This window comes from Halichoerus grypus, chromosome 1 (assembly GCF_964656455.1).
Source record: "Halichoerus grypus chromosome 1, mHalGry1.hap1.1, whole genome shotgun sequence".
NCBI classification, from domain to species: Eukaryota; Metazoa; Chordata; class Mammalia; order Carnivora; family Phocidae; genus Halichoerus; species Halichoerus grypus.
In genome coordinates, this window is record NC_135712.1 from 130322848 (window position 1) to 130340328 (window position 17481).

At 40.4% G+C, this 17481-nt stretch overlaps 1 protein-coding gene across 8 annotated transcripts in view; it reads right to left on the reverse strand.

The window, feature by feature from the left end:
* Window positions 1–17481, reverse strand: part of TBC1D5 (TBC1 domain family member 5) — a 567676-nt gene that overhangs the window by 42480 nt on the left and 507715 nt on the right. For all 8 annotated transcript variants that reach the window (XM_078072157.1, XM_078072131.1, XM_078072109.1 and 5 more), the window contains one exon: window positions 13770–13933. In XM_078072157.1, coding sequence (XP_077928283.1) covers window positions 13770–13933 — 164 coding nt within the window. The remainder of the gene's footprint in view (window positions 1–13769; window positions 13934–17481) is intronic.

Here is a 17481-nt window from a genome sequence, read left to right on the forward strand (position 1 = left end):
ATTTAACAAGGGTTTTTCCCTCTCTGCTTACACGTGATCAGACCAACTGATGAAACCACCCAGCCAGCACCGGGGCCTCCAGCTGAGTTTCTCATACTATTACCGGCTGGGTAGAACCATCTGCATGCTTTCCCTTGCTGTTCCTGGCACCAAAAAGTAGGCGTCTGCACAATGGCTGACCCGGATATAAGGGCCTTTGCCAAGGTTGTTTTTCTTACAGCAAAGCTAATTGACCCATGTGAGGATGAAATGTGCACCCTTGTACCACCATCCTCTGGGCTGACTCCCATAATGTCCCATTAGGGACAAGCAAAAAATGGCACCCTATCACAAATCCAAGCTAAGGATCAAGCTTGGTTTAAGAAATACTTTGTTACAATTGGTAAGAGTAAACCAAGCATTGGAACAGCTTTGATTAACACAAACACTACCGATTCTGAGATGTTGGAAATAAAAAAAAAAAGAGAGAAAGAGAAGGAAATAATTCTCTGAATTACCTAGCTTATTTCACATGCCTATCACACTTTTGTTAATTTACCCCTTAAGCTAATTTATAAAAACCCCATTTCTCACTATATACCAACAATTGCTATTACTTTTTTTATGTGGTCGCTGAATGTCACTGGGAAACGAGGTGACTTTTTAGGCCCTAGGAAAGGTGAGAGTAAAACCTAATACATCTGAATTCTTGCAAAGCATGCAAATCCCCCAACAAGAATCATTCATAAACACTGAGTGCCAGACACAAAATCTGTGATAGAGACAAGAGTCTTGTAACTGAATACTGGTAGTTCTCTGACAGTCAAAGCAAAGGAAGCATTTGCAGATAACCTAGGACACCCCTGTCCCCCATCTCAAGATGCTGCTTCTGTAGGTTTGGGGAGGGGCTCTGGAATCTGCAGCCTAAGTTGGGCCATAGCTACCTACTAAAAGTGCTTAAAGCTTCCAGAGGGTGGGAAGGAAGGCTCCATGGGACACAAGGAACTTAATTTTGGTCAGAAGAGACAGCAGAGCAGAACAATGCAGAGGTACAAGACAGCATGGTTGGTGTGAGGGAACTGGAATAGTTGTGCATTCCTGAAAGGATAAGAAGGACCAGAGGGGAGGACTGATGATCAGGTTGAACAGGGTGAGATCATCAAGGGCCCTGTAGACTGCCTTACAATCACAGGATTTATCCCAGGGAGTAGTAACCCCTATAGAATTCTGGTGGGGAATCAGACACTGAGGAAGGCATTCATGGGGAGCAAGCTAGTGTTACAAAATACTTGAGATGTATGTGACCATTAATAAAATGGACTTACTCTAAAATTTCTAATTCACATGGTACTGTTAATTACTGAACTGAGAACAAAAAATTAATAAAGTATACTCTTTCTATATCCACATTCCCCTAACCTATGACATTCAGAAGATGCATGTTAAATCCAGAGTAGAATCAATTCTGTGATAATGCTCGTTTTGAAAATGTGAATCTGTCCCAATGAGATTGATGGATTAGGGAACAATGGAGCATAATGTGAATTTCATGTTTGCTTATGCACAAATACATCCACACGAAATACCGGATAAATGCTGGAAACTGCATGTAGCTGAACCCGGACATGCAGGAATACACAATATGTGTATCATGCACACACCTCACAAATCTGCCAGCCACCTCAGTTATAGTGTGTGTGATGGGTTATGCCCATATCCCAAATCCATCAGATTCCACATAGTCCTCCTTCCACTACTTCATGGTAACTCACAAAGCTGCAATCTTTCTGAGATCCACTTCTCCAACCAAGCTTCAGAATTGTATTTATTAAAAGTATTTATCTATTTTGTTCATCATTTAACATGTGTAAAACCATGCTACCACTTTAACCAGGTTCCTACCTCTTTTTACTTATTACTAATGAAGTTTTTGAGTGCTGTTCCCCAATCCCATTTCCCCATGAGTCCAGTAGTTTTGAATGCATGATTTTGCACAGCATGGTAATTTTGGGGGAACACATAAATTGTCTATAACAGAAATGACTGTTCTGAAGATGACTGTTCATTTGAAGACGAATACATCATGACAATCAAATTGATATATTTTTCTACAAGGGTAACTGCAGAGAAGCTTTAGTTGACAGATCATGGCAGCACTCAGTAGGGCTAACGGAACTCTGACTCTGTAGGGAGAGTGTTGGTACTCCATGTTCATTCCTCATGTCCTCCACCCCAAGAGGGCCCTCCTCTCAAAAAGGTCACCCAAGGGCACCTGGGTGGCTCAGCCAGTTAAGCATCTGCCTTCAGCTCAGGTCATGATCTCGAGGTCCTGGGATTGAGCCCCACATCAGGCTCTCTGTTCGGTGCGGAGTCTGCTTCTCCCTCTCCCTCTCTCAAATAAATAAATAAAATCTTAAAAAAAAAAAAAAAAAGGAAGGTGACCCAGTGCAGAGCCCCAGGAAGACATGGTTTATCTTCTTCCTCTAGACGTTGGTGATTAGATACAGTGCCGAGAACTGCTGCAGTTTCTCACTTCTAACCTGGGGAAGGGCCTGTTCTGAGCAGGACAGGGCAGGGAGGTGGAAAAGAACTTGGGTCCTTGAAGACGCTGATGAGCTTCTAAATCACTGGTTCTAAACCTTTGAATAAGGTTGGAATAACCTGTAAAGCTTTTAACAATTACGAAGGCCCATGTCCCACCTTAAAGATTCTGATTCAATACCGCTATTCCTGGCATTTTTTTCAAGCTCTCTAGGTGATTCTAATGTACACCTAGAAATGAGAAGTCCTTTGGACTTATTTGAGCTCATAACTTTCCTTATTATTTGAATCAGTTTGAGAATTTCATATTCAGCATCCTAGATAATGACACTCTCTTTGGAATGAAATGCAAGGTCCAGTATTTAAAGTCTTTAAATTTCATTAGATCATCTCAGGAATTTGAATTTCAATTTCTGGCAAAAAAAAATTAGACCCACTCATTTATTAAAAATAGTAATAAAAAAAAAGACCTTGTGACTATCCAACCTTCAAACCTAATTCTGAAGATAATCATCACAGATATCAAAAAAGGAGTTTAGTCATAATTGAAACTGAGGGTTAGGTGACTTTGACTATAGATACTGAGAAAAAAATCAATACTCATTTATCCTGGGCAGTAAAATAGGTATTCATAGTTTTATTGCTGTCCAGCTGGATGATGTTAAAGTTTGACTGTTGTTTAGAGATGAACTTAGGATTTCTATAAATGTTTTAGCATTATCACATAGTGGTACCCTGCTGGTTTCATTCTTATTTTCTTAAATTTCATTTTCAAAAGTATTGTTCTTGGTATTTTATGCAATGTATATCTTTGCATCCTTATGAATGAATAAGAGATGCATGTGGACTATATAAATATGCTTCAAATCCAAAACACTGTCTAGAATTAAGACTGAGAACATCCTGAAATTAAGCAACTTGGCAGCATTTCTCCCTGCCTATTCTAAATTAATTGGAACATTATTTTGCATATGAGGCCCCCTTCCATTTTTGGACTGTGTGGCAGTGGGTGAATATGTGTATGTGGGGCAGGTTAATGCTATAATTTTCCAGTTCTTTATGCTTTCTTGTTAATGGGACTCTTGATACATCTGAGGGGACATATGAAAGAATTCAGGTAAATGCTGCAAACTTTCATGATCTTATTTACAATTCTGTCTTAACTTTGGGATAGTGTCCCAGAATTTAAAGGTGTTGATGATCAAGAGGTCAGAGTGGTCATCTGAAAGTGATCAATCCTAGATGCCGGTCTGAAAGGCCCTTTCTGTTGCAGGGACAAGGTATGGTTGGAATGAGTTTATTTAATAAGATCAGACGATCGTTAAGAGTTTGTTGAAGAGGCAAAATAAGAAAGATAGGGAACTTTAAAGCAAAACAGTAAGAACATCAAAGGTGAAACAATAATTGGGAAATACTACCAAGAAAGCCAGGAATCAGAGTCTAGTCAGGGGTATATGAAGAAATGGTGGGGATAGGGTGGGGGAGGGGGCGGGGAATGACCCCTTTACATAACTGCTTTTCCAGTTGAAACATTTTTGTTTTCTTCTCTCATTTTCAAATGTAGCCCATAAAGTTTTAGGGTAAAGCTAATTTGTTCATGGCTTATTAAAGGTATCATACTTTGAGTTATTGCTGTCAAAGCTTCTATCTACTGACCTAAGTAACTTTGGAAAATGATGTTCTGACTGGAAATAAGGCTCTAGACAGAACTGTATTAAGTTGGTAACAATTCTGGGCGAAAGGAGGGGAGGGCCCTGCCATCATCTTAAATAAAAAGGAAGTTTGGGAATTTGATTATATTCTGGTGATCTTTCAAGACATTTTAAATACTTCAGCCACATTGTAATGTCAGGGCTGAGAAGGGTCTTGCTTATTGTTTTTTTCATATATTTTTAAAAGTTGTTCATGACCAACTGTACTTCACAAGCAGAGAAACACTCCAGATCATCATTAAGCTTATGTGAGCCAAGTTTACTAGTCTAATCAAATACAATTTACAATGAAGTTAATCACATGCATTTGTAATGACAGACATGCTTATTAAGAGCTTAATAAAGCATGAATGGTGAACTCCCTGTGTAAATGATTATACTTAGTATTCTTATGGTCAAGAGAACTTTGTTTTTGTTCTTTTCTCATCTTATTAGTTGTTCATATCAATACTAACATGTTTTCTGGTACCACCCATGTTATTATTATTATTTTTTTAATTTTATCATTATTGCCAAAAAAGAGAAAGGTCCAAAATTTTCCCAACAATTGCAGTTCCCTCTTGGGACATCTACTAACCTAAAACATACTTTTAATTTAATTAGGAAAAGTCACTTCCTTTGGGTGCTGGACTTGGGGAGTGGATATTACCTGTGTATAGAGAGAAAAACGCCCCCTTGTCCAGGCAAACATGGCTCCCAGCAGTTCATACTGCTTAGTGAACAGAGCGCAGGCTGGGCTTTCGCACCCACTTGCCCCTTCAGCAGGGCTCTATTAAGCAGTACACAAACTGCATTACTGAACACTCTGTAACCCTGCCCCTTTCTCCCACGCTGCAGCTGTGGGGTTCCTGGCATTTACCACCTTCAATACTTCCACACGGATGAATTCCGGACACATGGGCATCCTCGAGCTGAACGCCAGGAGGGGAAACATCAGGGTTTAGGGAAAGAGAGAAAGCTGCAGCAAAGGTGCCCAAGCCACCGACTGATCCAGCAGCTCTAGCACGAGGGAAAATCAAAAGGTGTTTCTTAGCCTTAGGGTTTCAAGGCAAGGGGAAAGCTGTCTGTCTGATACAGATCTCCCCCTTTGTTTTAAAGGCCTAGAATTCCTGTGACAGGGGCAAAGCCTGGAATTAAAACTTCCTGGAATTAAAACTCAGTCGATTAAACACAGAGCTTTCTGGAAAAGTTAACATAGGGGTTTCAAAGAACAAATGATGAGATGCTAGGGGAAGAAGATTTAAAAGCAGAAAGTTGCTATGTAGGAGAGGGTGGTGCTGCCAGTGAGAGGGAAGGAGGACAGCCTAGCCGTCCCCAGGTTTGGCCTCTGGCCTTAGCTGACCAGCTGCACGGACAATTCAAAGCCCCCATCTCGTTCCCTGCCGCGCACATGTGTACTTTAGGAACCAAATGACTGTCCCCAAGGCAATGTGGCACTGAAAAACTAAATAAATGTCAAGTTTCAAGAAAGGTCATTGGAAGGAAGCAAATGCTATTAATGACACGTTTAATTAAGCACGATTCAAACCCACAGGGATTTTTGGCCAGGGATTCTAAGTATTTCTGTTTCACTTGAGCTCTTCCCCAGCTATTGTCTATGCCTCCTGGGCAGTGTTCAGCATGGGTACAGTCTAGCAACGTCGCATTTTATGGGGATGGTGGAGATGAAGACAAATGATGGGGAAGAAGGCCCAGCATGAGCGGAGTAAGTGTCTCATCTGTTCCCGAAGGGCACCAGCTCCCTGTCCTAAAAAGGGCATTATTACAGTCAGGGTTCAGCCCTCCACTTCCTGTGGTTCTGCTTTCATGGGCTCCTCAGATATTTTGGTTAAAAAGAAATTTACCAAAGTATAAAGATATTAAAAGTTGGTTATAAAATCTGGTTACTAAGTTAAATTAAAACTGTCATCCTGTTAGCTGTTGACAACAGAGAGCTCTTTATGATGCTCCTTTTGACACTCACATTTCTTTGCGATGGAATTATGTGTTTTGGGTTAAGGCAAATAGATGGAGATAGGAGGAAGGAATGCTCCTACAAAGATAGATGGTCCACCTTCCCTGACCTTGAGCTGGTGCATGGGCAGAAAGATTGTGAACAAGGTTCATATAACACCTAATGAGTAACTAAATGTCATGCTTCAAATATCTGAGCTCATTTTGGCCTTAGATTATAATTCCTTAGAAGCTAGAAAAACTGCTGATGTCTAAATTCATTTTATAACTATTCATGTCAATAAACTATATTAAATGGGAAGGTATTTTAAATGGGACTATATTTTAATCCAGCTATCATTAGTGTTATTGATTAAACAATGAGAGATTATAAATATATATTTACTAATTGGAAAAAAATGCTATAATTAGACATACTCTAGAGATGCCAGTTTTCAATTCCACCCAGAAGCCATAAGGAAATACATTACAATCAATACTTTCCACATAATACATGTTCTTAGGAAGTATACCTCACTGACTGAAGAGAAAATCAGGTAACTAGGAAAATTCTGGCCTGATGGGAATGCCACTACTCAGTATCTCTCTTCCAACTACCAATCTAACTCAAGCTGCCTAAAAATTCACCAATGAAACATTACTGCAACAGAACTGGCTCTTTTCAAAGGCAAATGCTTCAGGGAAGGATGAGAGAAACCATTTTGGCAATACTTGAGGGATGATTCATCTAGCTATCTAGGTACATCCTTCCACCACCTTTCCGCACGGTCATGGACTTCTCTAAAGTTTCCCCTTAGCAGAGATTGATTTTGGAATGGGCATGGGATCTCATTCTGGCCAACCAATGAGATGGAAGGGAGAGGGAAAGCCTACTGGGGAGCTTCCAAATAAAGACTTTTCTAGAAGATGTTGTGTTTGTAGGGGCAGGGAGGGGTGGGAGGATGACAGGATATATACCTGCCTCTGTGGCAGCCCTCTTGAGAACATGATGGGCATGAGGTGAGGACAAAGCCAATACACTGAGGATGGCAGAATGAAAAGTTGGTGATGTCAACGAACAGCTGCATCAGCCAATTCTAGACCAGGACTAGTCTATCTCAGGACTCTTGTTATTTGAAATAATAAGCAACAAATTTGCTCATTTGAGATAATAATTTCTTTTATTTTTACCACAGGCAAATTGCTATAATCCCAACCACTTTACATTCTGCTAGAGGCTGTGAAGGAGAAGAAAACACCCACAACAGACATTGTTGACTGCCTACTCAGTATCCACCACCACGATCTGTCTTAGGCAGTTGCTGGAGTTTTCATAAGGGAAAACAATGGTTGTGTTTAATGAAAGAAGAAATGTTTGTGGTTCGAGTCTGATCTCTCACATGAAGCCTGTCTAGATAAAACAAAAAACAAAAACCTATGATCATCTATCTTCTAAATCCATATTAATTAAGATCTCTACTGCTTCTCTGGCATTAAGCCATTTAATGTCCCTCATGTTGCTGAGCTATATTCTTACTTAGTTTAATTATTACTTAACTTTTGATGGGTTTCCCTCTCTGTCAATTTTACCGTAAGCACCCTCACTGGGACTACTCTCATTTATGTCTTATACAGGTACGTCTTAACTTTCAATTCCTAGAACATAACTGGAAGTAGATTTGGTAATGTTTAGGTTGTCTATACTTCCAGAAGTAAATATGTGTCAGCTTTTAAATTTGTTTTCATTCATCTGACACTTTTTGTGATGCATATTACAAAAGTAACTGTATTAGTATGACCAGGGCATATGTTCAAACTACCCAAGGGCAATGATGGGTGCATGCAGGGGTCACAAAGACAGATGATGAGCACCCTCAGTGGCGCTGGGAGCTTGCAGGGGGGTACATACTTCATTACACATCCTGTTTCATGCAGGGATTTCTAGCTCAGACAATTTTGATTTCCTGTAGTTTAGAGAGGATTCTGAACCATGGATAACTTTAGATCTCTGGAGACTGGTATGTAATTATCACAAAGCATAGCAAAATGTCTTGCAGTTCATCAGGAACTTTAAAAAAAGTTTTACTTGGCTGATGTGCTTAAATATTAGAACTTACACACAAATCAGTTTTAGAGCTTTTCTTATGTTCAGTATTTTCCCTATTCTTGAATGTTAGCAAAGATATTCTTGGAAAATGATTTGGCAACAATTGTGGAACATGACTAACAGTGCTAAAACAAGTAAAAAATTACTTAACAGTCAGATGAATGACCAACTAAAATAGATTTCTAGAAAACTTAGTGTTGGGTGTCATTTACATTATCATGAAAAATAAAGTATGGAAAATTAAAAGTATGAAAATTCTCAATTTTGTTTTCAAGACTAAAAAATGAAAGCTTGATGAAAACCAGGGTTTGAATTAGGTGAGCCCTAAAGGCTCTTTTGGGAAACAAAGCAGGGGAAAATTGTCTTCGTGAATAAATACAAACCCTCAAAATAACACTACTACAGACAATGAAGTAAAGGTCAATTTTTAAAACTTCCCTCTAGTTTGCTCACGTTTCAGAGAGGAAGAAGAGTGATATCTTTCATAAACATATGACACAAAGATTAATGTGTTACCTCTTTAAAGACTTAGCTGAGTTTTGTATTCTATTATGTGGCCAAATCAGGGGCATTGATAGGAATAAATGTGATATATCTTCGTCTGAAGGAGACAGTCCGTGGATTACAGAAAGACTTTCTATGATACATAAAAAGATGATACTGAGAGGAAATAAGTTCTATGATATGATATGATGCTTGTCCAAAATATGTCACACGTAGTGATTTTGAAAATCATTTCTCAATGATTACACTAGGACCACTATAAGCAGATTTTGCCACACTGAGGTTGATAGCAACTACCAGATTGTTTTGTTTTAATGTCTGTTTTCCACTGCTATTTTAACCTTTTGCTAACGGACATTAACAACTTCTTGATCCTGGGCCACTTTAAAAGATCAGTGGAGTCTTGAAATCTGCAAGATACGTATAGTTTAAGGCACTGCAGATCCAAAGCAAGAGGTATCTTTGCTTTAATTTCTGGCTACTTGCTTATGTGAGAAACCGATGATGATGATGTTAATGAAAAACAGTCTTGAGCTTTTTTGAAGACATGGAATGCCCCTGTATCATACCAAACTGGGCTGAAAATGAAAGCAAAACAGGCCCAGGGATGGTGGGGGCCTAGTCATGGGCTCTGGTGCCATCAGGGTGGCAACACAATGGCGGTATGTGGGTCCCAGGGGAGAATGGTTCCCAGCTATGGGCCTGAACATTTCCAACTATGTACCATTAGGCTGTGATAAGCAACAGTCTCAGCATAAATCAATAAAGGTTATTTCTCACTCATACTTCATGTGTATCATGGGTTGGCAGAGGGAAAGAGAGAGCTGAGGAAGATCTTGCAGTGGTAAATACATACACATCACTTCCCCTTACAACTCACTGGCCAGAACTAGTCATGTGGCTCTGATAGCTCACGGGAGACAAAGAGGTGCAATCCTACCAAGTGCCTTAGAATGGGGGAGAACTGGAATTACCTGGCAAAGAGCATGGACTACCTTATTTCATAAAATAATCAGATAACCTATTGAAAAACCAGGGGCTTTCTCTTGAAAATTTCTGCCTACTTACTTCCCACGGTTAGAGAATATATTAAATTTTGAATAATAATTTTAATTCCGTTTCTTGGTACATAACAGGTCTACGTAGAGAGTTAGACTTACTCTATTTCTATTTTTGCCTGACTTCTCAGTTTTAAGTTACAGTTATCACCATAAAGAAAAGTAATTAATTGGTGTTGTAGACTAATCCATATGCCACCAAAATATGATAGAATGCAAATGAAACATGTCTCCATATGCCTTTTTCATTTGTTATTCCTTATTCTGGTTCTTCCTAGACATGTTCTTTGAACAGGCAGACATCTCTTCTAATTTTTATGCCAATACATTCTGTTTTTGTTGTGATTTTTAGTTATTATTTTTAATCTAAGTTATATATATAACACTTTGAAGAGTCAAATGGTTCTGTAAGGCCTGTTATGAAAAACAGTTCACACAGCCCCACCCTCTACTTCCTGCTCTCCAGAAGGGACCACTTTCAATTCTTTTACCTATTTTTTTTTCATCTCAATATCTCTAGCTTATATTGCTACCTCTTTACTTTTTCTAGAGACTATTACACACTTATTTTTCACTATGGAAGATAAAGATTTAGGTCTAGTGACCACAACCACCTGCTCACTCCCCTCCCCATGCAAACACACAGTTCCCACACCCAATATTCTCCACAGAATTTTATCATGATTTTTAAAAAAATATTTTATTTATTCATTTATTTGAGAGAGAGAGAATCTGAAGCAGACTCTGTGCTGAGTGCAGAGCCTGATAAGGGGCTCGATCCTACAACCAAGAGATCATGACCTGAGCCGAAACCAAGAGTCGGATGCTCAATTGCGTGAGCCGCCCAGGTGCCCCTCCCCCCATGATTTTGATTAGATTAATAGTCAATAGGCTTTCATTATAATGTCTATGTAAATTCTAGTCATGGCTCAGTCACAAGGCTTATCATAACCTTTCTTCCTCTGTTCTTCTTTGGAGTTACAAATTGTCCTGTGTTTCAGTGGCTTAGTTTCTATAAAGTTATCATTAATTCAAACCCAAACTCACCCCTAGTTTAAACCTCTTAACTTGTTCAAATATATTACTTGTTCCCCAAATAGCATCTTTTTTGGAGAAAACTTTCTAGAACCTTCTGACTTGCTCCAACCTGGGCTGGCTACTGCTCTCTGGACCTGCTAAATAGCTGTGCTCTATTTAGTTTTGGAATCTCCCCATATTATCATTCTGAGGAATCTTTTTGTCTTGCTCTGGATACTCCATTTTCCTTGTTCTCAGGTATTGCCCATCCTTAGTGTATGTCCTTATTTTTGTAGATCACATCCTCCAGTGGATTCTGAGAATGGGTACGTGGGAATAAGGTTTTTGAATCTTGACTATCTGAAAGTGGCTTAATTCTAACCTCACAATTAGTTTGGTGAGGTATTGAATCAAGGCCGGAAGTAATTTTCTCTTAGAACTTTAAAGGTATTCCTCCATTGCCTTGCTTCTTGTGTTCCTATGAGCAATTTGTAGCTTTTTAATTCCTGATCCTTTGATGGAAATCCTTCTTTTCCCTCAAGTCTATAAATTTGGAGGATATCTCTTTGTTCTCAGAGTTCTGACCTTTTATAGTGATGTATCTGGGTGTGGGTTTATTTTTACTTGTGTGGGACTTTCTAGGACTTTTTCAATCTGAAAACTCAGGTCTTTCATAAGTGGAATGTTTAACTAATTATATTTTTTATTATCTCCTTCCTTTCATTTTCTCCTCTCTCTTTCTGGAACTTCTATTTTTCAGGTTTTGAACCTCTTAGGTTGGTTCTCTAATTTTCTTGTATTTTTCTCCCTTACTTTCTATTTCTGTCTTGTATTTTGTTTTCTTGGGAAAGTTCCTCAATTTTATCAATTCCAGCTCTTCTACTAAGCTTTACATTTCAGACATCATATTTTGATATCTAATAGCTTTTGTCCTTACTCTCTGAATGTTTTCTTTCTTTCTCTCTCTTTTTTCTGAAGCGTTCTTCCCCTACATAAACTGTTTTCTCCCAGTTACTTTCTCCTATTTGCTTTTGCCGGTCTTTAACTAACAGATGCTCTCTTCAAGTACCTGGTGAACCCTGGCTGTCTTGCTCATGTAAAGTAGTCTGAACTAAAAGCTAAGAGAAAGTTCTGTGTGTGGATAGAGCTGTGAAGGGTGGGTCCACTCTAAAGTGAACTGGCTGTTTCCCTGGACAACACCTAAGGTCAGTATATTTGTGCGTTTCTAAAATTTGTAACTTTTATCTAGAGGAAACTCTTTTCATCTCCTACCTAAAGGGACAGACATCCTGGTATTCTGGGAAGCAAGTGAGGTGAGGCCTGGGGATCTCAGATTCAGCATTTAAATATATTCATCATTCCTCTTCTGGTAGGGGGTACTCAAATGTGCCTGACCTCTCTCAGTCCGGAGACATTCTGTTTTACACTTTCCAGAGGAGTAAACTTCCAGTCTTCTGCCAGAGTGGGAAAGGGAATCTACTTGCTTCTTTTTTTCTTTTGTTTTAATTCCAGTACAGTTAACATACAGTGTTATATTAGTTTCAGGTGTAATATAGTGATTCAGCAGTTCCATACATCACCTGGTGCTCATCACAAGTGCCCTCCTTCATCCCCATCACCTGTTTCACCCATGCCTCTAATTGCTTCTTGAAAAGCAAGTTCCAACTTCACTCCATTTACAGCTCCTGAGCTTCGAGAGGAGTTTACAATCTAAGTCAAGTTGCTTCTTGGTTTTTACCTACTGCTGACTTAACATTTAGTTTTCTTAGGCTGCTAAGTCAGTTACCACTTAACATCTGTTTTACAAGGAACAAAATCTTGTTACTATCTTTTCTCCTGTTTCCTTATTCCTTGAGGGTTTACCTTTAACAACCCTGACTGTCCTTGGAGTGGAGGCTAGGAGGGAGCAGAGCTAACTGCTTGCATTAAAGCTGCCATCTTTAAATGAGAGTTCCATTCTGTTCTTCTACAAATCAGAGAATCATAGTTGTCACATGTGAAAGGGACTCCAAGAGACTATGTGGTGAACTCTTTCCTTCGGAGGGCAAAGTGTGTTGTTTCATTTGTAGATGACATAGTTGAAGTACCAGGAATCTGAGTATCTTGCCCAAGGTCCTACCCCGTCATACAAGTAGGTATCATGCTGTTATCTATTGTACGTACCATAAATAATTGTCCCTCAAAGGTTTGAAAGTTTTGTTGTTGTTTTCTAATTTAGAACTAGTTCAGTAATAGCTAGATCCTTTTCTGTAATACCTTATATGGGCATCTTCTTCCAGTGGGCAGATGGATTCTTTATATTAGAATACTAGGTGTTGAATTACCCATAAGATGTGGCTAAATGTTTTATTTTTTGTGAAGTTGGCATAAAAACAATTTCAGACACAACCAGATTTTTAAAGTGGTTGATATGCTTTAGATATGTCCTTCTGAGCAATGTATACAAAGGATCTTAGAGAGTAGCTATCAACATACCATCATGTAAATGTAATTTGTATAACTTTTTAAAACAAGTGCTAAAATAATTACTTCTCAAGAAATAACTTAAAACTGAAAAAACACTGTGGTTTGTTTTATAAGTGTCTTAATCTATTATTTGGTATAATGCTACTTGTTACATTTTAGAAAAAAATGCAGGCTTTGACAAAAAAGCATTTGCAGAGGAAGAAAGGACAGAGATTTGGGATTCAATTTACTTTAAACTGATGCTGCTTTTTTTTCTCCCAGTGCGATGCAGACTGTGGCCTTAAAATATTACTACGTTATAATAATAAAAGTAAAAAATTTTGATGAAATTATTTGTTTTAGTTTGTAGACATGTTAAAAGCTTTATAAAACTCAGTACTGAAGGCCTTTTAACAAATGCAGTACTCTAGAGGAAGATGAAGGATAAAAGGAAAAGTGTCCTTAAATACTTACAGATTCTTTTCTGCCCATAGTTTTGCTGTGTGAGCGGGAACGGGAGATGTTGCTAAAAAAGGAATCCTTTTTAGTAGCAGATGAAGGTGGGGAGCCAGTGAATTCTCTTCCTCCAGGCAAACTTTCAGTGCTTGGGGATGAACTGATGGTTTTGGAACTTTGTCCTGTAGGAAAAATTAAGAGGCAATAATGAAACACTAGACTTCTTCACTAAGCTACTTTATTCACGGTCTTTAATAAAGGATCGATTACTATACTTCTTTGTTCACACTGTCAACCTAAGGACACTGTGGGTTATTAAAAATGCACACACTTTTATGTATCAGGACAGATGCCAGGTTTTTAAGACACTGAAGTGACGCTATCCTTTTCCACACGTAATTTATGCTACAATAGTCTGAGTGTTGCACACATAGAAAAAAACTCAAAGTTCTACATTTTAGAAATCACAGGTTAGATAACCAGATTTTCCCTCACTAAAGGAATCATCCTTAGCGACAGAAGCCAGAAATTATTATACTATACAGTATTAACATTAAAAAATCTAAATCCTTTAGCAGTTTTTTGAAAGAGCGTCTTTCCTTTTACTAACTGTGGAACAGATATATGGCTCCCCCCAGCTATGGGAGAAGCATCTGAAAAATGGGACAAGGTGCTGGCTCATAGGGCCTCTCTCTAGACCGGGTCTTACATCAGAGTGGGTGCATCTGTGACCCCCACCATCTGTTATTCTGCTTAGCAAATGACCTTTTCAGAGATAACACTAAGGTCAGCTCCCATTAGAATGTACCTCTGAATTATCAAGTCCCAAATCAGTGGTAGTATTGATAAGGTACTGATTGGCCTATATCTCACAGAAAACCCCTGCACCAAATACATTTTTTTCCCTCAATTACAGAACTAGCTTACTAACATTTTTGTTCTCTTTGGGAACACAAACATTTAGACCTTAAGAAAATGGAGTCACCAGAACATGTCCCCAAAGGGGATGATGGAGTCTTTCACCTGGAGACCTGAGGGAAAAGCCTAGGCACCAGGAGGGAAAAGCCTAGGCACCACAACTTGCCTTGAGACAGAAGAAAGGACTATCAGACTTCCCTGCCCTTTCCATGCCTTGTACCCATAGAAGGGGACGACACTGGTATGGCACACTGGGCAAATGGACGAGACACTCCATGAGCTAGGCCTCCCCCGGACAGCTCCCAAGGGGAGCAGTCAGTATTCTCACTCAACAAGCTTGGAGCCCTGAAGCTGTCCAGCGGTTCTGAACTTCTCTTTAAACCTTTTAAAGTTTTTAACTGATAGGAACAACATTAATCATTTCTTTTGTTGCGTTAAACCTGAAAGCCTATTCTCAGAGGGGCACTCTTCAATATATTGCTGTGGTGCCCTGCCCAAGTCCCCCCTTCAGGACTAAGCCATTTATTCTCCCAGCCACCAGGCGTGTTGGCTGATGATGGTTCTTAGGAATTCCTCTCTGGAAACAGCCCTCAGCTGAAGACAGCTGCTCTGTCTACGATCCTGTCCTTCCCCAGGGATTACCTCCAATCTAGTGCCTGGATGGGGGCAGAGGATAAAGGCTGGCCTTCTTGCCTCAAGGCGGATGACTCCGAAGGGCCAGCCCAGCCCCAGAAGTTCCAGCAGCAACTGCAAAGCAGCTCAACTCCTCCCTCCGCTCACGCTGCTCCTTTCACTCCCCAGATGCTCACCTTGATGGCACGCACTGCCCCCCCAACAGCTTCCTACCCATAAATCTTTGTCTCACAGTTTATTTATCAGAAATCCTGACTCATGACAATTATTTAGAATTATTTTCAATTGTAGGCATTTTTAAATATACTAAATAAAGACCAAATTCTTAGGCCACCTCAGGCATGCACATATTCTTTCACTCATAACCAAACACCAGGGAACAAGCCCCATGCAGATGGAGCTTATGGAATCCCCACAGATACGCTGTCCAGTGCTAAGGATGAGGGATGACCACAACAGGAGCTCTTAAAAAGCTCCTAAAAACAGCAGTACAAGGGAAACACAGGCTGGCATGCACACTGACTAACGTGCAATCTCAGGTGATAAAAGCAAACACTGAAGTGTAAATGAGAGTACTCTGGAAGCACAGAAGGAGCATCTGATCCCGTCTCAGGCAATGGGTACGCGCCCCATCCTAGAGCCTGAAGAGCAGGCAGTGCTTCTGCTGGTGGTGGTGGTGGTGGCGGCGGCGGCTCAGGAAGGGTCATTTTCGGCAGAGAATACAGTCCTTATCAAGGCAACCAGTAAGTACTACTGGGAGCATCTAGCTCCAGCAGAGCCTCACTAAATCCCTTGGAGCTTCCTGCCATCCATATGTAATTGAAAATGACACCAATACTAGTGTCCCAGAGTGCTTCTTTTTCATGTGGTGATTATTTCACTGGGAGAGAATCAAACACATTCTTTCTAGAAGTTGCTGGTACCCTAAATGTGAGTTTATTTTCCCTCTTGGTCACCCAGCCCTAGGGGGAGGGAGGAAAAAGGGAAGGCGAGGATCTAAATAGGGCCAGTTAGATCAAGAAAAGCCCTTTGTTCTCATGCTAAGGGGTCTGGCCCTTATCTTGTCAGTAGATGATGGGAGTTACTACAGATTTGAAGGAGGAAAGTAGCAGGAGGATTACAGGAGCTTGGTTGAGTGAGACGTCTCCTGTCCTGCCCACACAAGAGATTGTAAGGGCTTAAGCTAAGGCTGTTTCCAAGGCAGAATTCCTCAAACCAGGACCTGCGGGGTCTGATACACCTAGGCTTGAGTCTAAGTCCAGTGGATATCTAGTTGTGGGGCCTTGAACAATTCACTGACCCTCCATAAGCCATAGTTCTCATCTATAGGTGAGACCTCTACCTCATACATGCTTTGTACCCCAAGTGGGTAACGTGCATAAAAGGCTCAGTGTGGCTGAGCGTATCAGAGAGTACGCTAAGTAGTCAGTAGATAGGAACCATTACTAGCACAGCGGGGACTCCCAGAGCTAGAGCAGGGAGTTTAATATGCGGTACCGTGGGTTGCAGATTTGCTAGTCCTCTCTCCCGTTAGGACTATTCTTACACTGGCTGCAGCTCTCTTCAGTGACTTCAGTGAACCAGCTCTGAGCACAGGACGACCACATAGGCCATACAGACTGCCTAGTGGGGTGGCTGGCAGCCGGGACCTGCTCTGCTGTTCTGCTTGCGAAGACGCACGCCCTGCCGTGAGCTGCATCTGCACAGAAGGGGTAGCTTTTTCTGGTGCACAAAGGTGCTACTTGGACTAACTATGGATGTGTCTAGGTATATTAAATCTTTCCGTCATTAAATCTCTTCCTCTCTGAAACATCCAATGAAAGTTTTGTGTCCCATGTGCTACATGTCAGTGGAGGTTTTTGTCAAGAGCCCAAGCTGACTGAATGAGCTTCACAGGCCTCATGAAGAGCCCCCACTACAGAACGGCTAGGAGGGAGGAAAGGGGGAAAGGGAGAAAATATTTATTGAGCGCCATCATATTCTTGTGATTTTTCTCTCACTAAACTCAAAGGGAAATAAGAACAGGGACTGGGGGGTATTCCTACATGGACAGGCAGAACCCCTGTAAACTCGAAACCAGCCAGAGGAGCTGGACACGGGACAACCAAAGGCAAAATGTTCAGAAGGCTAGGAAGCCTGGGGATCGTTGGTGGGGAGGCATAGCTCGGAAGAGCAAAAA